Genomic DNA, 21105 nt, shown 5'->3' with positions numbered 1-21105 from the left:
TGAAGATAAGAGACAACTTAATCTTATTATAGATAGATACATCATATCCACAAGGACAGAAAAGACATATTCACGACCAACAATCCAACAGATATTATTTATATATAAAGTTCAAGTAAATCCCTGACTTGAAATAAAAAAGAAAAGTGAACCAATATCACTTGTCATGCAAACAAAGTATAAGAACCTTAACGGAGTTGAAACCCCTAAACACATGTAGCAAAGTAGTTATTCGAGCATAAGCATGCTCCACAACGTCATTAGCATATCCCATTATCCAACTTCAGACAACCACTTCAAACGTATCAACCTCCCCAACTAATTTGAAGCTTTGGGGAAGAAGAAGTGCTAGCACTACGTATCATTGGCAGCTAGTTGATGGTAAAATTTCTTACATTAAAGGTGCACCGTTATGACATTTCCAATAAGCGAACAAACCACAGGCATACCACCAATACCAGAAGAAAAAAGCCCCAAGAAAACTGGATAATCTTCTATGTATCACCTTCTACTATCCGTCCCCAACCAGAAAAGGCATTTACTTAACGAACTTCGAACTGTAAAGATGCTTTCTTATCTTCCTTCCTTCGGTCTTTAGAGCTCAGTATAAACTGCAATAATTCATAAGAAAATTATGCTCGGGTAAATTCACTAGTAAACACAACAATTAATCAACAGTTTAGAAATTTGACAGCAGCAATCGCAACACAGGGGTAAAACAGAAGCCACAGCATATCAGACACAAACAAGACATGAATTTGAAAGTTCAGTGAAAGTCGGTATGTTTTGACATCAATGATGGTACAAATTTCAAGCTGTTATACAGATATCGTCAGTATTAAGAATAATTTGGTACCAACCTTTTGGAGTAGCAAGTTCCTGCAACAAGTCTAGGCCAAATAAACTCCAATAACAGTCACTGACAAGAAGCTGAGTTGGAGTTTGAATGGATCTTTAAGAATCCTTCAAGAACCACCAATACATAACTGTTAGTAATTCCAAAAATTAAAATAAAAAAAGGTAACCACCAAATAAACAGCAACAAATCCAGACTATAAACATACCGTCAATATTCTTAAACCGACATCACACCAAGTAACGACCTGTCCAGATTGACTGTCCTTGAAATTGCTCAGGCAGTGAAGTAAAATGCTGATTTCCATTTGTGAGTGGTTGTGGTGGCTGCAGTTGCTGTTGATGGTGTGCTTTTAATAGCTCAGAAGTATGCCAACCATTCTGCATACCCCCCTGCATTGCAGATGGAAGTTGTTTTCCAGGGAAGGGAAAGCAAGCTGGCCCACTCAAAATATTGTTATTTATTTGCTGGGTATTTGTTTGGGTGTAAGTCATAGGACCATCTGGACCTAAAGCTTTGGTTGATGAAGGCAACTGATATCCATCCAACCAACTGTAATCGTCCATAATGGGATTCCCACTAATTGTATCTGAAACAGTAGATTCCATGTCTAGCTTAGGAGAAACATGACTGAAACCAGGGGGAGGTCCGAGGTGCCTAGAAGGACGGCTGACTGGAGATTTTTTCAAACCAGCTTGCAAAACTGACGATGACTTCACATAAGAGTTATCAGCAATGACTCCGGAAGATGCAACAGTGTCAACTTTGAATGGTATGAAGTCTTCAGCTTTTGAGAGACCATAAAATGAATTAGTACCAGTACTACTTACAGATTGATGGATAGGAACTGTAAGTGAGGCATGGTTAATGACTGGTACAGCTTCAGGCAGTGAGAGCTCAGGTTTTACTACATGCCCATTCCCCAAGAATCCAAGACCATCAAAACTGTTGGCCAGAGACATTCCCTCCTCTACCCACCTTGAAGAATGTTGGTGAACCGGTTGCAAGTATTGAGGCCCCATATAACCAGCAGAAGCAGGCAAAAATGTTTGATGGTTTACATCATTGGAAGGGTTAAAAGCAGAATTGACGTTAAATTTTATATTCCCTCCTGAAGCTGTTGGGACAGGCTCTAGGCCTTTGTGGGATTCCCCTGACGATAAAACTACCACATCTGTTCGCTTCTCGGCTATTATAGGTTTGAAAACAATAACCTCGTCATCATCCTCTTCTTCCACATGCTGGTGGCGGTCTGGCTGAACAATCCCTAACTTTGGCTTGTCTGCTGCATTTTCTTTCAATAATCCATCCTCAACAGGTATGGCAGAGGCAAGAACAAAATCGTCTGAGATACGAGGCTCAACACCAATTATAAATTTCTTTCCCTTGGAGTCAAAATATATCATTTTCTGATCAACCCTAACAATGTTAGATAAAGCCTTTCCTGCAGCTAAAATCCTTTCGACTCGCGCTTTTCTTTCTTTTTCACTATCGCTTCCAAGGGAATGCTTCCTTGAAAAATCCAAGATCGTTTGTGCAGGGAGAAGTGGAACAAATCCTCTTAACTCAAAGTCCTCCCACAAAGCAAGCCGGTTATCAGTTTCCCCTTCTTCATACCTACTCATGTTACTAAAACAAGTATCCTCTTCATCACCTTCAATAGACATAGACCCAACTGATAGTAGCTTGTTCAAGAAGGAAATACAATGATACCAAAATTTTGATCTAATGGCCGCTTGTTTCTCATCCACATCATTGCCAGCAGCATGATCAGGGTAACATGCCAACCACTCAACAAATACCAAAATGCCTGGTAAAAGATAACTGCAAGTAGGATCCTGCAACTGGATGCATCTCTCTATTATAATACTCATCAGTTCGAAAGCTGCAGTGAATGCATTCTGAAGTAGAACAGCACGCTGTACAATTTCTGCATAAGTTTGACCTTCAGATTCCTTATTCACATTATGAACTGTGAAGACGATAATGGAAATAATTCTGACAATGGCAAGACCATTCTCAAGAGTATCCTGGCCAAAATTCAGCTTTTCATCTTGGCCTGACGACAGAAGTTCCCGCAGGCCAGTGCATATAAGAGAGAGAACTTCAGTGAAAGTCTCCAGGCTATCATCATGAAAAAAATAAAAAATAAAGAAAGGAAATAAGTCAGAATGTATCCATCCTCAATGGTGTAATGCATAAAAAGTTCAATGTGTGTGCATCTGAAATATATACCTTGTACGAGTGAACAAGATTCCATTTAGACGGACAAAGCGAGTGCAGAAGGATTTGTAAGTCTCATGTACATTGGATGCTCCTTCATTTTTAGTACAGGCTTGCACACCATTACTCCTTGTCACAAGTTTTGCTTCCACTTTTCCTCTTCCTTTGCCAGCTAATTGCCCAGACGATTCCTTGACTGCAACAGCTTTAACTTCACCAGAAAGCTGAGAGTAACTTTGTCGATTCTATCATGGTATTGTAAAAAGATTATTAGGAAAATAAAACCATAACGCCAAAAAGATCATACGCAAGGGAAAACAATCACCAGGAAAAAAGACAACACCATACATTAAGGCAACAAATCAGACGATCAAAGTCAAGGGAAAATTCCTCATCCGTAGAAGGAGCCATACCAAAGAAACAATATTTTTCGCCTGAGATGGTGTGCTGTATTGAAGTTTTAAATAAAATCATATGTAACTACATGTTTTTTAGCAGAACTACTCATACGACAGTTGCTGAAGTCTGTTATAACTTATAGCCGACTCATCCTGAGTCAGCTAGGTTGTTTATAATAGATATAGGCATATAGCTATTAAGTAATTTAGTAGTTACCCAGTTAGTACCCTTCCTAATTCTTGAACTATAAATTTATCCTGGTCTGCATTGTAAAATGTTCAATCCATTATTTCCAGTAATAAAATTCATTCAAATTCTCTAAGCTACAAACATCATTGTCCCTTACACACGGTCTCTCACATTATTGATTGAATCACTAATAATATACACACACAGTCGACAATCATGTCTGAAAAACATGTAAACATCAATGCTATATTAACTTGTAAGCCGGTCCAAAACTTACAGCTTACAAACCTCTAATTCATTTAGCTTTGAAAATCAAACACTAGTAGTATAAATGACAGAACTTGAGATGTCATAGTTGTATATCAGTTTGCAAGGAAGCCGGAAAATATCAAAGTTGAACAACAAATAAAAAACAGAACAGGATACCAACATATCAAACAGCTGAGACTTTTGAGCATAAAAAATTTAGGTGTTTCAGAATCAACTTCATGGTTGCATTACCTTCTCAAATGCAACTATCAAATTATCTCTAGCAGTTGTAAATGGACTATCCACAGCCAGACTCCGAAAATATCGATAAATAGTTGCAAGCTCATCACCATAATATGAAGCCAACAAAGCCAGCTGAAATTGATAGATTTATCAAATTAAAATCATATAGTAATAGTTGCAAGCTCATCACCAAAATAGTAATATACTACATCGTAAAATATGAGTTGCGAGACAACCAAAATAAATCACAACAAATGCAAGAGTGCCAAAAACCTGATGGTGGGGATTCCCACTTTGAGGCCAAATAGACGCAGCTTGTATATAGTAACTAGAAGCTGCTGTAAACTCACGCTTTTTTGAGTCACCTTCTCCATACAAACCTTTGTAGCGAGCAAGATCACCCAAGTATATCAAACAACGATGACAAGATATCAAACTTTTCTTCATCTCAGCTGATTTCTTTCCATCTTTCTCCATCACAATCCGATTCTCCGAGTCGTCAAAGTAACCAAGAGGAAGCCCATACTTTGCTTTGATTTTCATGATAAGATCATGGTAAAATCCAGTTGCTTCTGAAAGGAAAGTCTTCAACTGCAGCCTTATTTTAGTTATCCGCTCAGGTCGTGCAGAACCTTTCCCACCCTGAGATGATTTTGAGCTTGCAGAAGTAAGAGCAGCAGTGAAATATGCCCTCAACTCTTCAATCCGTTTGTAATGCAATTGCCATAGAGCAAACTCAATACCGTGCTTCTCAGAAAAAGCATGATCCTCAAGAATTATTGCTTCATAATTCTCACGCAACTGTGGCCAAATATTGGGATCTGACGGGACCTGTGTCTGAGCTGATTTACGGCGCTTTTTCTCCAATTCAATGACCTATTAAGAAAAACAATTAAAATTTTCTCAAAAATATTCTTATGAAGTAATTAGAAGAACAAGTAAGCCACAGCATACAAATAACAAGAGTTACATGTTCTACCGGGTTTTCCAAAGCAGAAAACAGGAAGTTATAGGTTTTCATTTTATAATCAATTAACATTCAAGAAATCTACAAGTGCATACAAGCAAGTGTGAATCTGGCAGCAAAAGGGACAAATAAATCCGAAGTAACCAAAACACCAAAATATACAACAGTTTTCGGCAACAATACAATAAAGGAGGGATAACAAGGTCTATCACTAATTCCAAAACAAACCAAAAAGCTAGTTATCTTCCCCGTTAGAGGAAGAATAAGAAAAACACCAATCCATAAAAACCTGTTCCTCTAAATCACAATCTACAAAGCTAAATGGTATATCTTCCAAAGTGAACTTTGTACATGCATATGAAAGATAGAGTTATCTTCCAATTAAAGGGTCTGTTTGGGAGGAGGGCTAAGTCTATGTTTTAAAATATATCTGATATTTTAAAAAAATTCAAAGAACAACATGACAAATGAGCATATAATACTTAAATCACACTTAATTGATTTTTAGGAAAAAAGCATTTTACGGTGTTCGTAGTTTAGTAGTTTAAAAGAGAAAAAGTAAACCCTCCCCTCCGAACATACCCTAAAAGAAGAAAATGAACCAATAAACTCATTCCATTCTAACAATCCACAACAAAAACCAGAGCATATCATGCAAAGTGTAACTTCCCACTTCCCACACGCAACCCCTAATTTGATGATCACAACAATTACAACGTAGGTACCAATGAATCAAGATGAGAGCAAAAGAACGTTACATTGTCCAAAAGGCGTTGTGCACGCTCCCGCGATGAAGGAGCAGACATTTTATCCATCTCTACTATCATCATCCATTAATCAAACATTCATTGACTAGACTTAACCTGCGCAAAACCAACAAAAAAATAGTTAAAAAAAAAAAACAAACAAATTTTAAGTAACAGAAACAAAATAAAAGCTTAACACCCTTCTCGTTACACAAAATACACCAATCATCACATTCAATATAACCGTGATAACTAAAATCATCAATTTGTTAAAATAAAAAACGTAATTGAAATAACAGAAAATAAACCCTAAAAAACTAAACCTAATAAATGGTAAATTAAATTCTCCTACGAAGCTCTTAAACATAGGAATTTCATAAAATAAAATTATATTCAGGAAAAAATTGAAATGTGTAAATCAAAATCAGATCGATGAAAATCAAAGAACAAAATAAGGATAACAATACATACGAAGAGAAGAAGAAGAAATTGGGGGAAAATTGACTTGTGAGATTGGAATGAAGGATCGGTGGAGAATCGGTGGAAATTAGGATTAGGGTTTGGTAGAGAGAGAGAGAGAGAGAGAGAGAGGTTGTTGCGTTTTGAGGGTACAAAAGGGATAATAAAGTTTCTTGCAGGCGGTGAATGTTCAACGACGCCGTTTTTAGACTGGGCCTTCAAATTTCAATACTTTGAATTGACCTTTACCGAGTATTTTATTTTCTTCTTCTTTCAAATGTATATCTAATGATTTTCTTGATTTTTATTTTTGGGGTGAATGATATAGGTATAATGTTGTGGTTCATATGGAAAAAATTAAACAATATTAAATCATCCTTTGTCATGGCGGACCATGAAGTCATAGTCAATTTTTCCGGTGCGATTTGTCAGAGAGTCGTCGCAGTGCAGTTTAACACGATTATGTAGGGGAGATTTTTTATCGATGTTGTTGATATAGTCATCAACTGCGTGTTGGTTGACGGATATATTTTGTGGCTTTTAAAATGAAAACTCAATTTTGCACAAGAGATTTCTGATCGATTTCGTTCAGTGGCGTTGTCAGGACCCTGGTTCAGGGGGTTCACACTTTTAAATTTTAATTACAATTATATTATATATATAACTAATATATATTTAAAAATTATCTAGTATTATATATCACTAGCCGAAAACGGGCACGTGCATAACGTGTCAGTTTATCCACATTTTTTATACTATCTTTTGGTTGTTTTTATCTTCTACATAGTTTTTTGATCAACATAGCTCATACCCTAGGTTATGGGGTTCAAAGCTTTTCTTTTATTTCACACCACAACCTAGTTCGACTCCGCACATATAGATTTATGCGGAATTGAATTTGTACTTGTTTTAGTGCTTCACTTTCAACACGTCTTGTGTGGGGTGAATCACTATTGGTTTTAGCAATATAGTTTTAGCAATATATTTCATTTTGACTTATTAAAAAAATATATTATAAAACCTATGAATTAATTGATATAAAGAATTATCTATGAATTAATTAATATAAGGAATTAGGAGAATGCTACACTAATTAATTAATTCAAAGTTTACTGCATAATACTATAGCTGTCATTGGACTTATTAATATTACAATACTAGCCATTCACCAAATTCAAGCAAACATGCTGTCAAGATAATAATATTACCATGCTAGCTATTAGTATTCACTAAACTAATTAATAATATGCTGCAATGTATAATACTTGTTGTTATAGGACACGTGCTATTGCAATTTCGGTCCTAAGCATTATGTCATCTCAGCATACTTAAACTACACAGTCAGGAAAAAGTGATGTAGCTGGTGCAAATGTGGTGCAATGTTAAGATTTGAGGGGATTCAACATGATAAAAACATAACAATTTGAATGTATAATTAGGAATTGAGGGGGTTCACTTGAACCCCCTGAGCTCTATGTAGCTCCGCCAGTGATTTCGTTAATATGGTCATCATCTGTGTCTTGGTTGATGGATTAAGGAGAGATATTTGATCTATTTTATGGCTTTTAAAATGAAAATGTGGTTTTGCAGAGGAGATTTCTGATCGATGTTGTTGACATGGTCATCAACTACGTGTTGGTTGATGGATTAAAGAGAGATATTGTATTTGGTATATTTTGTGGCTTTGAAAATGAAAACACTACTCCCTCTTCTTGACCAAAAAAAAAAAAAAAAAATGAAAACATCATTTTGCAAAGGAGATTTCTTATTGATGTCGTTGATACTGTCATCAATTGCGTGTTGGTTGATAGATTAAAGAGAGATATTTGATATATTTTGTGGTTTTTGAAATGAAAACACGATTTTGCAGAAGAGATTTCTCATTGGTGTCATTGATATGATCATCAATTGCGTGTTGGTTGATGGATTAATGAAAAATATTTTATATATTTCTTAACCTTTAAGATGAATGTATTGAACGATATATATAAAGTTAAGATTACTATTCTAAAATCAATAATGTTTTTTTCTAAAAACAATATTGTTGTCTAGCTTTAAATATGCAATCTAATGCCATTGCAAAAATGTTGGACCGATTATGATTGAAAAATATTTCTCACGTTGCATTAAGTTCAGTTCATTCAATCAACTTCATTTGGTGTAATTTGTTAGTCGTTCGAACATCGAACAAATCTCAAACACATTTTGCAATCTTGAAATAAATGCAAATATGATTTTGCATCATCCATAAAAAAAATGGGTTAAAAATTTCATGTTATTGGTAGTAAAAAATTCACGTTTTAATAATAATTTTTTTAAAATATTGTCATAATTTTCTACGCATTTCTGAAAAATTTAATTAAAAAATATGAAGATTAGACTCGAGTTCACTAAAAAGTCAGGATTAATTTCATGAATGAAAAATTTTTGAGAACCAAAAGCCTAAGGAATATATTAAGGGGACTAAAATCAAATGTTGATATATTTATATGGACGATTTACTTATTTAACCCTTTAATTAAATAAATAAAGATTAAATTGTAAATAAAATCGTTTATAGGCTTAAATAGGAAAAAGGTCCCTGTAAGTTCGCGAGATTTTGGTTTTCGTCCCTGTAAAAAATTTTGTTGCGAGACAACCCTTGTATATACCAAACATTTTGACATTCGTCCCTGCCGTCCAATTCCGTGAAAAAAATGCTGAGCTGGCTAACGGAGGCTTATGTGGCGCTTCGTGACTTGGCATTAGTTGATGACTGGGGTTAATATAGGGACTAAAACCAAAAACGCATTTTTACATAGGGACTAAATTAAAAAAACATAATCTTCAATTTTTGAATTTTAAAACCTAGAAATCCTCTCTCTCTCTCTCTCTCTCTCTCTCTCTCTCTCTCTCTCTCTCTCTCTCTCTCTCTCTCTCTCTCTCTCTCTCTCTTATTTCCTTCTTCTTCCTCTATTTGCGTCCTAAAACTCAAAACTCATTTCCTTCAACAATGTTCAAGTTGTGTATTTTGGTTTGTAATGGTTTGGTTTATTTCCTTTTGAGTTTGATTGTAATTGAAACATGGGTTGTAATGGTTTAATTGAATGATGGTTGTTTGTTGCCCTTTATAGTATTTTGTGTGCTAAATTTGATAACAAAAAAACATTATTAAGTACTAACAAGCAGATAGATAAAAGTAGCTAGGCATTAACTTGCCAAATTGATTGTCAATTACATGTCATATGGCTATTAACAAAAGCCAGGTTACATCAAAACATGAAAAGGCATTAACTTGACAAATTGATTGTCAATTACATGTCATATGGCTATGAACAAAAGCCAGGTTACATCAAAACATGAAAAGGTTCATAACAAAATTACTTAGATATTAAGTAGACACAGGGCCGGCCTTGAGGGGGTGCAAACAGCTCAACCGAGCTGGGCCTCCCCCAAGGATGGGCCTCAAAAAAAAAATTATACCCAGTAGTATACTATCCAGTAGTATACTATCCTGCAATAAAGGGGGTGCAAACAGCGCATGACTTTTGATTGTTTTGTGCAGGTTTAATTTTCCTCTTGCTTTTGGTGTTAGGTGGGGATTCCTCATGTATACGGTAGTTATTTTCACCTATGGGTGTACCGCATATATACGACACGTTGTATTTATCTTTTAAAAAATATAAATAGAGCATTGCTCTTTTAAAAAAAATACGTTTTGATTTTATCACTGGTCTCTTTTCATTTCCAGAGCCGAGCCTCCGAATTCTCAGGGACGGCCCTGAGTAGACATGTTCAAAGCAAAATAACTTACATAATTTAGACATGTTCATAGCAAAATAAAAGCCTAGCTAGTTGCATCTATTCTGTAGGTTTTGTGTCTCCCCCATTAGCTCCACCTCCTTTCTGTTAAGATTGATACTGATTTTGAGTGGCTTGAGCAAACTAATTTTGAGTGGATTGAGCAGGTTAAGACTGAGTTTGAGAAACAGCTTCAACTACAGTAAATTGAGAAGGCTGAGACTGTTTTTTTGCAATCACATATGCATCAATGTAGATATTTTGAACCTGGGCATATTAAAATCAAAATTAGATACACCATAGTTGAGCATATGAATGTTTACATGCTTGATGTTTACGTGTATAACAATACAAGAACTTCTAGGCCTTTTTGATGGATTTTAACTGGCTTGAGTATCCTCATCCTCAATCACCAATGGTGCATGAGCATTACTTCCAGCTCCATGCTTGTTTTTCACACACTTGAGTTTCCTGCATCTATTACTCCTCCTCACACTTGACTGATTTACAACATTAGTTGAGTTTCCTGCATCTATTACTCCTCCTCCTCACACTTCTAGGCCTTTTTCACACACTTGATTTTTGTTGAAGGAAATGAGTTTTTGAGTTTTAGGGCGCAAATAGAGGAAGACGAAGGAAAGAACAGAGAGAGGAAGAAGGAAGAAAGAACAGAGAGAGATAGTGAGAGGAAGAAGAAAGGATTTTCAGGTTTTAAAATTCAAAAATTGAAGATTACGTTTTTTTTTTTAATTTAGTCCCTATGTAAAAATGCGTTTTTGGTTTTCGTCCCTATACTAACCCCAGTCATCAACTAATGCCAAGTCACGAAGTGCCACATAAGCCTCTGTTAGCCAGCTCAGCGTTTTTTTTTCACGGAATTGGACGGCAGAGACGAATGTCAAAACGTTTGGTAAATACAAGGGTTGTCTCGCAACAAAAAAACTTACAGGGACTAAAACCAAAATCTCGCAAACTTACAGGCCTAGTTTATATAAAGGATAAAATTGAAAGAAAAAATCCGCAAATATCTCTATACATAGTAAGATATAGAAAGGCTTCACCAAGCAAAAACATGTTTTTTTTTTTTTTAACCACGTCCTCAATAGTTGTGTGTCATCGGCATGAATATTCGCATCAACTTTGTAAATCCTTTCATATTTGGATCTATCCTTAATTGGATTTATCCTTAAAATATCATTCGGAGATCTTGGATTCTTGGTTTATCATAACCAGATTTTTGAAGAGCATTTAAGGACTGTTTTAGTCACGCTTGATCCTCTCTTTGATGCGAGGAAGACAGCATTCTGTTCCCATCAACAAAGCATTAAGGAATTTTAATCAAGGTGAAAACAGTTATTTTTTTTTTTTGAGGGAAAAACAGTTTGTTATCTATAAAGAGATACACTTTTTGTTTTAAAAATTTTCTTTTATTTATACCTCTAATTTAAACTATTTTATCATTTTTATGATATTATTTAAATTATTAATTAAAAAATCAGTTAATTCTCGTTGAAATAGGAAAAATCCACAACAATATAGACACAATCCACAACAATTATTACAATATCTGACACTAGAAAAAACTTATTTCAATATTATTTATAAAAAAATATCTTATATACAATTAAGTGCAACATAAAAACCGATAGACAGACACGTCAGTATTCGTCTTTCCGTTAATAGCACTAATGACGTTATTAATCAAGATCTTCTAAGAATACACCTATATGTTGATCAAGATGCCAGAGCCTTTAGCCACGGACAACAAATCAGAAAAGGTTACAAATTTCCATTGATTTATTTTAGAAAATATTTGATAAATGTAATGTTAAACAACAATTTTAAAACCAACTCGAAATAGTTCATTGTTAGATGCTATTAACCGGCATTTACAGTGAAATCTAGTTGGTGGAAGTGTTGGCATGAGAACAAGCATGTGGTTTATTTTAAGGCCTTGGCAACCATGTTTCTAGATTACTAGCCTAAAAACTTCCAAATGACTCCGCATATATGCAACCATTGCAGTAAACTGGGTTTTTAAGATAGCTTTTGCATCAGTCCATAGTTCATCTCCGAGTTGGCAGTAGAATATCGAAGTGGTGTCCGAGAATAAAAATATGGAACAAACCTGGTCTACATTGCAAAATTGGTAAAACTTCAAGAGTAAAATAAAAAAAATAAAAAAAGTGATCTAGGGTATACGTTGTATTAATTGCGCGCCATCTATCTACGGATCCCTCTACAAACTAGAATCTACTGCATTGCTTATTTTTCTTCTCAAACTACACCTGACTATCAAAACGTTATTGACTATCAAAACATTATCAAATTGAAACAGTAATCTCTCCATGAGGTTTGCTTAGTTTAGTCCATGAAGTTATCGGTTTGCATCGATATTTACCGATTGAGAAGGAAAAAAAATGCGGGAAAGAATAAGAAAAATCAATTCTTTTAATTTTATGGTCATTTGACCTTACTAGTGTTTGATTATTATTTTTATGGTTTTTTTTAAGGAGGATAGAATATGGTTTCTGCTGCCTTTATAATTCTGTTAATATATATTTTAACAAAGTTGTGTTTGAAGTTTGGGGTCTATTAGGGGAAAAAATGGTACTTGCATCATGCTGAAAGAAACAAATACTATGTGGTTTTGTGAGTTTGTGTGCTTAATGCTACCCCGCAGGTTTGTTTGCCAAATTGTTCTCACAAATTGCGAGCACAGCTTCATGTCTTATTTGTTGTGCCAAATTGGATATGAAGGATTCAATGTGAATATTGAACACGAGCTGTAGCACCATTTGTCTTCGCAATCCCTTTTCTTACGTCATTATCAAACATTATTAATTTGTGCATCATCAAGAGGTGTATTTGTTATTAAAAGAGTCTCATACACGAAATAGTTTTCTTCTTTCTTCCAGTAGATATCTTCCTTCCATATTTTTTTCCTCCCTTAGTCAATCTCTTCTCTCTAGAGAAGAAGAATTCTTTCAATATGGAAACGGGAACTGAAACAAAAGATGGTGTCAGCTAAAAGGCCTAACCAAAAAAAACGAGAAACGGGAACTGGAACGAGTAGGCTGAGGAAGATAGATCTGGAGGTTGATGATCTATGGGATTCCCTAAACAAAATTAGCATACATGTTTAAACATTATTACTTTTATGATTTATATAATATAAATTGAATTTACTTCAAAACGTTGTAAATTGAATATGTATGAAGAACACAGGGAGAAGGCAATTAGGGATCAGTAAGGTCATGGTCTCGCAACCAAATTGAGATACATTACGTAAGTGACAATATCCAAACCAATGGTTAATCATAATATCAATATCAAGATTCACTTTACAATATCTAGATGGAAATTTGCAACTAAGGACAATAATAGACTTTTATTTTCATAAAAGGCAACAACTGAACGAATCAACAAAATATTAATGAAAGAAAAAGGATTAAAAGATAGATGACACGGTCAAAAAGACAATACTAGTGGAGATGAAATCGGAATTGAAGATCAAACATTTTTACTTCAAAAAATAGAAAGACAAAAAGAAACTAATTTCATATTGCTAAGATAACATCATTTAAAATCATTATACTCCTACGAATGAATGGCACCGATGCTTGCAAAAGGCGTGTCAATGGAATAGTAACATAAATCCTGAGATCAATTGATTTTCTGCTAAGCATTAGAATCAAAAGAGGCCAAACTAGTAGCAAAGTGAAAACTGTGAAACCTTTTCCGCATCATTTTCCTTTCCACTAAATGACTATCATGTTAAAGTGCCAATCATTTTCTACCATCAGAAGTTGATCTCAATTCACATTCTTAGATCCCATATGAGAGTATTTTCTTTACATTGACTTGCAAATGTGCTTGCCAGTAGTTACAGAATATTTCCAAAGATCTCAGTGTTACACAGGCACTCGTTTACCTCTATAGCGGTCAAAGAACTGCAAGTGGACAGAAAATTTGAAGATTCAGTTTATAAATTTCAGGTTATATACAGATGAATGTGATAAAATGTTTTCAAACCTAAATCTTTTTCCATTCTTCAGTATTGTGAAAGTTTAGCAGGAAGTTCTCTCTAATATGTCATTTTTCATGTGAATTAATGAAAAACAAGACGCTAGAATCGACCAGAATCACTAAGGATTTCAGGAACATTGATTATTGATATGGTAGCATCAATAGTAGTAAATGTGTAAGGTGCTTCAGCGAAGATTTAGTTGGAAGGTAAAAACATGTTGATTTATCGCAAATACATACCGATCGGATGAATGGCTGTTGAATGATCCAACCAAGAACAGGAATCTTCTGTAGAAAAACAGCCAATGTAGGCCAGAATCCACTGCACAATATCATCCATCATTAGCTTATAGCATATTAACATAATTAAATACAACATTAGAGTTTCTTTAAAATTCCACTAAACCTGAATAGTACGATGAACCCATATGCCTCAATAATCATGCCCAGAATAGGCCATCCCAAAATGAGAATCAAGAACCCAATACCAAATGAGATTGTCCCCTAGTAAAAAAGTAAAAGGTAAATGGGAGTTATTTACCATGGAGTACAAGACAGAAAGTGAAACAAGCAGTAAACTGACAATGGACTTACCTTAAAATTACTCCGTTTCATGAAGAATTGCATAGTGGACTTCAGTCCAATGGTTAAGGATACTCCAGACACAAACAGGACCTTATTTGAGCAACATAAAGATACCAGGACATTAAAATAGATGTTATAAATACTAAGCAAAATATAATTAGAAGCAACTACTTAAACAAAAGCAAGAAACATACATTTCCCATAGCTAGCAATCCCTTGTCGAAGAAGAAGACAATCCCAAGGAAAGAGAAAAATATACCGAAGCCAGTTAATCCTAATCCAATCTCTGCATTGCATGCCAATTACATATATTAAATATAATAAGATAACACAATTGAAAATCAGTTGACAAAATAGAATTGTATTAGATGCCAAATATGTAATGTACAAAAATAACTTATATGTGATTTAGTCAAAACAATGCTTCGGGCGGCCAGTATGATGAGACCATAGCATAAAGGCAGTAAAATATGTCTGAGAACTATATCACGTTATAAATAGGACAATTTAATGACTTATATATCTTAAGCATATGTTCTTCCACCAAGAACCTAAAGAAAATCAACATGATGATGCATTGAGATATGATTGTGTATGGCACAATAAGCAATTAGATTATTGGTAGATTTCCATTAGCTTCATTAGGTGATGGCATTAATTTTAAATTTTAAATCAACTAAAAGCCGTGGCCGACATGCTACAAGAATCAGATGACATCATACTTTTAAATAATCAATTTGAAGAAAACAGTTTCATAAAATCACAATCATAGTGTTAGATACTGGTTCAGATGTGAATAAATACCGATGATAATTCTATGGTATTTGGGAGATTATAGCATAATAATAAGGGAATGATCTATTATTATTGATACAGGAAAGTAACTGCAGAAAAGTAACCAACCTCTAGGAATTAGAGAGCCTAGTCTCTCCCAAACCAACCCACATACAAAATACCCAATGCCCACCCTTTTCCTCTGCATCTTTATTTATATAATAGTAACTCACTATAACAGTTACATAGAAGTTCTGCAGATAACAGTTACTATGTAACAGTTACTAATTAATATATTAAATAAACAACTAATATTTTATAACTTATGCCCTTAGGAGTCCTATATCTAACAATACTCCCCCCTAAAGATTCACCTTGTCCTCAAGGTGAAGGATAACATAAGTGTCCACCAGGGTCCCATAACTTGAAGTAGAGCGACAAAGTACTGCTGACCACTAGAAAAACAGCCGTGTCCTCAAGGCTGAGATGAGAGAATTGGTTTGAGTACATTTTGTCATTCCTAACTACTAGAGTAGCCTTGACACAAGTAGCTTGCAAGTCACCCAAGCAATTGAACATGAACAATTTCAGCAAGACAACTGTTGCTACAGCACAAAGTAAGGCGACAACTAGGACAATGGCGATGAGACATTGAATTTCCTGATAAATGAATTCCCCAAAAACTCTCATTGTGCTGTAGTGTTCGAAAACCGAGTCATTTCCTCCAGGATCCCATTGATGGGAGCCGGACAAGCCCATTTCAAGTGATCGAGTCATCCACACAATTCCACTCCCATTGTAATTGGTTGGCAACCGACAACTAATGTATTTCACATGCCAAGGGCCTAATACATCATCAATCAAAGCCATCACCACCATTGAAGAGATCTCAATATTAAGAGTAGATGGCAGTGACAATTCCCTTTCCACTTCCATGTTCCTCCTGCTCATAAAAAGAATTACGCGTGTCTTCAACAATATAGATAAAACCACTTTGTTGTACTTAGTAACTCCTTCACCTTTCACTTGGATAAACTTATCAGCAATCAGATATAGGCTGCTCCAATGACCTTGAGATGGAATTCCTGTTTGATCTAATTGAAAAATAGTGTGCTTCAGAATATTTGTACGTATGTTATCCTTTAAGAGCCCCTTCATCAATAGCATCTTTATGACTGAAGGATGAATCACCGATGATTGTTTGAAAAGGTTTGATGCAAAAACCTCTAAATTACAACCATAGGGTTGTCTATATTTTATGCTATTTTTGGAATCTGGTGACTCTACATTGCTCCACCTTTTAATTTCTCTCACCCACTTACTAGAATTGTTTTGTGCCTGACCCACTAGGTTTATTGTTAGATCCAACATACAACCTGACCAATTTGTTCCACTGTTTTTCTCATTCTGGTTTGTATCATCTACTATAGCCACCCCCTTTTTCATAACCCAATGGCTATCATTAAATTGAACCGAACCTAGTAACTCTATTCCTGTCCACATTTCTAATACCTTCCATACCAAACAAAAAATAACTTGGGTCTGATCCATTAGATTAAAAGATATACCAACCTTAACAATTGACCCTGTTATCCTTTTGACCTCACAATCCTTCCCAACTGAAGCGACGTTGAAACGTAACCGTTCAGTTGCAAGTGTGTTGCTCGTCGTCGGTAGCGGTCGAACCATTGCAAGTTGGTTGATGCCAGGCGGTTCCGGCCATTTCAGCGGCGGTGGTATGTGCTGAGTATTAATTGTTGGCTCTTTCCCTTCCTCCTTGGATTGGGGACAGTCTCTTGTTGCATCTGAAGACGACCAATCCGGTGGTTTGGGTGGCGGTTCTCTCCGTTGGAGATCTGTCGCAGGTTGACTAGAGTCTAGCGACTCTGGTGGTGGTGATTGTGATGAAGGCGGATCTGGTGTCTCCGGTGGAGGGTGCAGATCGGGAACAATCCTTCTCTCCTTCTCACCTATCTGTGTCCCAGTTGCTGCATTGATGATTGTCTCAAACACTACCACCGATTCATTGTGACCTGCAGATTTTTGTACCATGCATTTTGTGAAGGGTGTCACATGAAATTCCTGATGTGACCGCTCTGGTGGTGGTTCGATGCCGCTCAAACTAAGCAGCGATCCAGAGTTTGTCTCCTTACCAACCTCCTTTGACTCTTCATAGTTTTCTGTGTTCTCATTCAGAACGTACTCATGGCTTTCTTGCTCCTCGCCTTCTGCAGACTCAAGCATATCCCATAGGTCTGGGATGAATTTCTGAATAAAACCTCTTTCAAATATCTTCCATGTCGCATTCTGCTTGCCATTCTTCCAATAAGACCACCAATTGGAAGCTTCTCCTCTGAAAGCATACAGAGTAACCCAGTCGACCTTCATTTTCTCTGTGATCCAAATATTGGCTTCAAAGTACCGTTTTAACTGGTTCAACCACCAATACGCATCTTCCTTTCCATCAAAAATAGGAATTAGTCTCTCCAACATCATTGGCTCTCACTCTTCTATCAAGAACAAATGTGATTTTTGTTTTTTTTTTTGGGATCAGAACTGCTCTGATACCAGTGTTAGATACTGGTTCAGATGTGAATAAATACCGATGATAATTCTATGGTATTTGGGAGATTATAGCATAATAATAAGGGAATGATCTATTATTATTGATACAGGAAAGTAACTGCAGAAAAGTAACCAACCTCTAGGAATTAGAGAGCCTAGTCTCTCCCAAACCAACCCACATACAAAATACCCAATGCCCACCCTTTTCCTCTGCATCTTTATTTATAATAGTAACTCACTATAACAGTTACATAGAAGTTCTGCAGATAACAGTTACTATGTAACAGTTACTAATTAATATATTAAATAAACAACTAATATTTTATAACTTATGCCCTTAGGAGTCCTATATCTAACACATAGTTCACTACAAAAATTATAATCACTGTTAAGTTATAAGCGTGGCTAATATTACGTATATTGTCTAGCTTCTTGCTTTAAGACTCTGGCAAGAAATTATGTTCTTAATTCCTCTATTTCATAGTACTTCTATATGAAGTGAGACACAAAATTCCCCCTATGCCATGGCCCAAAGTTTGGAGTAGACACCAAGTGACCCAGACGTTATAGGTTTATGCTGTGGAATCAGCCTTTTGTAAAAACAAGGTAAGGCTGCCTATTATAGATCATGCAGTGAGTCCAATTTTCCCGTCCTATCCCTTTTGTCTCTTCCTTCCTTTCTTTCTTCACATTTCGCGTAAATCTCTTGCCAATACACTCAAGGCACTGGGCACACAATGTTGCATAACGAAGGAACGCAAAGAGATGGTAACCAGGTATGTGCATATTAAATAACCAAGGCTAATATAAAATAGATGCCAATAATGACTTTACAAAGTATAAACATTCTACAAAATGGAGCACTGGTTTTTTTTAAATTCAACAAACTTTCTAGTTTAAGCTCTCTATTTGACCATTAAGAAATCCCAAGAAATACGCAAAGGTAGGGAAAAGGAAAAAGACAAATATTTTTCTTTCAAAAAAATCATAGCGTTGAATAAATCAAAACAAGATATACCTATTGCACAAAATAACTGCATATAGAATAAGATCACTAATTTATGGAACTATAGCAAACTCAACAATAATTCCTTCTTCTACACACACAAGTAATAAAGAAGTAGAGAACTCATACAATATCATTATTGCTGATACAAGAAAAAAATATAATATTTTATTCCACTTACTTTTTCGGTCGTTCATCTCAAAGGAAAGCATTTTACCAGCAATTTAGATGTCCAAGCACTTTGGCTTCTCTGCAATACAAAATAACCAACAGTTAATACATGAATGAGAATCATCATCTCTACAGAAAATTTAATTCAAACATCATACTGCAACGTCACCACCTGATGAGAAAATCTTGTGCGTGTTAGGTTACCAAACTTTAGTGTCACAGTGGATTTCCATAATCACAGTGAGCCATCATGATTTTGGCAAACCCACCGTGATACCAAACATGCACTTAATCCGAGGGAAAAAAATATCCTAGGAGCAGAGACGAAGCAATGAGTGTTAATGGGGTAGCTTTGGCTACCCAAAAAATATAGATTTTTTTACTTGAATAAGTTAGTATATTTTGTAATGAGCTACCCCAATAATATATTTAGCTACCAAATGAGTTTATCTGTCAAAAACAAGAAGAAATAGGAAAGCCAACAAATATCCACTTGTTTGATAAATGTATTTCGTCTATTTTTGACACTTTCCAATCTTTTAAGCAACAAAGAAAATTTCCTAATGAGCAAAGCACAATTCTAAATTTCAATTTATCCACCCATAAACTATGAGAGATCATATTCAAACTCACATAATACATCAAAATCATGTAAACATGCATGCTTTCAGAGAAAGTTACAAAAGTTTCTAGGTAATTTGTACCGGTCAACACCAATTTAACCTCATATCCTTTTTCGTATGGTTCCTAACTCAACTACCCATGATTTTCTGAAAGTTTGTTAATAGTTATAGCCACGAAAAGTAAAGTGTATTTTAAGTTACGAATCATACAAAAAAACACCAAAGGTTAGTCCTTAACCTGCAATTCAGTACCGTAAAACTCACACTAAAAAATGAAACCCTAAAAAACGAGAAATGAAGTTTCGACAAATACACAATTAAGCATAAACCTATCAAATTATTTCAAATTACAGCATCAAATAACCAGAAATGAACATTTAAAGCAAAAAATCATTGTAAATTGAAATTGAATTTGAAACAAGTGAATTCAAAAATGAAAAGGCGAAACCGCGGTGAGATCTTATCTTAAATCAGCGAAATCGATCTGAGAAATAGATTGAGAGTTACCGGTGTTAGGAGCGTGGCGTCGTCGGAATTCGGCGGAAATGGTGACCGGAAGTGACGGCGGCGGTGGTGAAATCGATCGTAAAATATAAAACAAATATTCTGGGTGCGAAATCTATCTCTTTTCACTGATATTTCACTTCAATTCATACATCAGGAAAATGGAGATACTTTTGACACTTTTTATAATATTATGCTTATTTTAATTTTTTTTTATATAGTTGCCTTAAAAGATAAGTTAACAAAAAAAATGCAATCATTTTTACATGGTCGTCCAATAACAATGGTGTATTTTGTTAAATTAACCGGTACACCTTGCAAGGATATGACCTGAAAAAATAATTAATTTTTATTGGATGTCGATGTTTACGTTGATAAAATTTATCTATCAACACTAAAAAAATAATAGTTATTCAATAAAATTATGTAAATTCATTTTTTCACTATTTAATTTTGCTAATAAAATGTTTAGGTGAGTTTGACTCAAGTGATTTACTAAGGTCATAATATGTCTTAAGACTTAAAAACATTTATATATCATCTATCAAAGAAGTCTTCACATCGACCACCAGAGTTGAAATCATGATTTTATCTTATGGGTGAGTAAACAACCTTTCGGTTTTCCACTATCTCATTTAAAAATAAATATATGAAAATATTGAAAGTTATGCATTTTGAAAAAAAATCTTTATATGTAAAAATAGTTCTTCTCACTTATAAAAATAAAAATAAAAGTA

The 21105-nt window shown here is 35.0% G+C and overlaps 2 protein-coding genes across 3 annotated transcripts; both read right to left on the bottom strand.

Moving 5' to 3' along the window:
* Positions 1-6469, bottom strand: LOC146924700 (nonsense-mediated mRNA decay factor SMG7-like). 2 transcript variants are annotated; one of them, XM_085709655.1, is made up of 8 exons: positions 6344-6469; positions 5885-5989; positions 4433-5035; positions 4169-4291; positions 3092-3324; positions 1065-2980; positions 861-963; positions 1-611 (listed from the first exon to the last, which is right to left on the bottom strand). In XM_085709655.1, exons 2-6 carry the CDS (start codon positions 5954-5956, stop codon positions 1087-1089), a joined length of 2925 nt encoding a protein of 974 aa, XP_085565781.1. In that variant the 5' UTR covers positions 5957-5989; positions 6344-6469; the 3' UTR covers positions 1-611; positions 861-963; positions 1065-1086. The 2 variants fall into 2 exon arrangements, with proteins under 2 accessions (XP_085565781.1, XP_085565780.1); XM_085709654.1 differs by having other exon boundaries at positions 6378-6469.
* A 7131-nt stretch (positions 6470-13600) lies between these two features.
* On the bottom strand, positions 13601-20522 carry LOC146924699 (vesicle transport protein GOT1-like). Its single transcript, XM_085709653.1, has 7 exons — positions 20372-20522; positions 19252-19320; positions 14920-15011; positions 14735-14815; positions 14547-14644; positions 14381-14462; positions 13601-14064 (listed from the first exon to the last, which is right to left on the bottom strand). Exons 2-7 carry the CDS (start codon positions 19280-19282, stop codon positions 14026-14028), a joined length of 423 nt encoding a protein of 140 aa, XP_085565779.1. The 5' UTR covers positions 19283-19320; positions 20372-20522; the 3' UTR covers positions 13601-14025.
* Between the last annotated feature and the right edge of the window lie 583 nt (positions 20523-21105).

Source organism: Medicago sativa, chromosome 5 (assembly GCF_051527215.1).
Source record: "Medicago sativa cultivar Bolivia chromosome 5, Bolivia_mono, whole genome shotgun sequence".
Classification (NCBI taxonomy): domain Eukaryota; kingdom Viridiplantae; phylum Streptophyta; class Magnoliopsida; order Fabales; family Fabaceae; genus Medicago; species Medicago sativa.
The sequence above is the reverse complement of the archived record's forward strand: the minus strand, read 5'-3'. Positions and strand labels throughout refer to the sequence as shown.

Coding starts and splice junctions, on each gene's coding strand:
- LOC146924700 (XM_085709655.1), bottom strand. CDS start 5,956: ATGATGATAGTAGAGATGGATAAAATGTCTGCTCCTTCATCGCGGGAG. Junction 5,036..5,884: donor CACAACGCCTTTTGGACAAT/GTAACGTTCTTT, acceptor TTTTCTTAATAG/GTCATTGAATTGGAGAAAAA. Junction 3,325..4,168: donor TGATAGTTGCATTTGAGAAG/GTAATGCAACCA, acceptor ATACCATGATAG/AATCGACAAAGTTACTCTCA.
- LOC146924699 (XM_085709653.1), bottom strand. CDS start 19,282: ATGCTTTCCTTTGAGATGAACGACCGAAAAA. Junction 14,463..14,546: donor GGGTTCATCGTACTATTCAG/GTTTAGTGGAAT, acceptor GATATTGTGCAG/TGGATTCTGGCCTACATTGG. Junction 14,065..14,380: donor AACAGCCATTCATCCGATCG/GTATGTATTTGC, acceptor GTCCACTTGCAG/TTCTTTGACCGCTATAGAGG.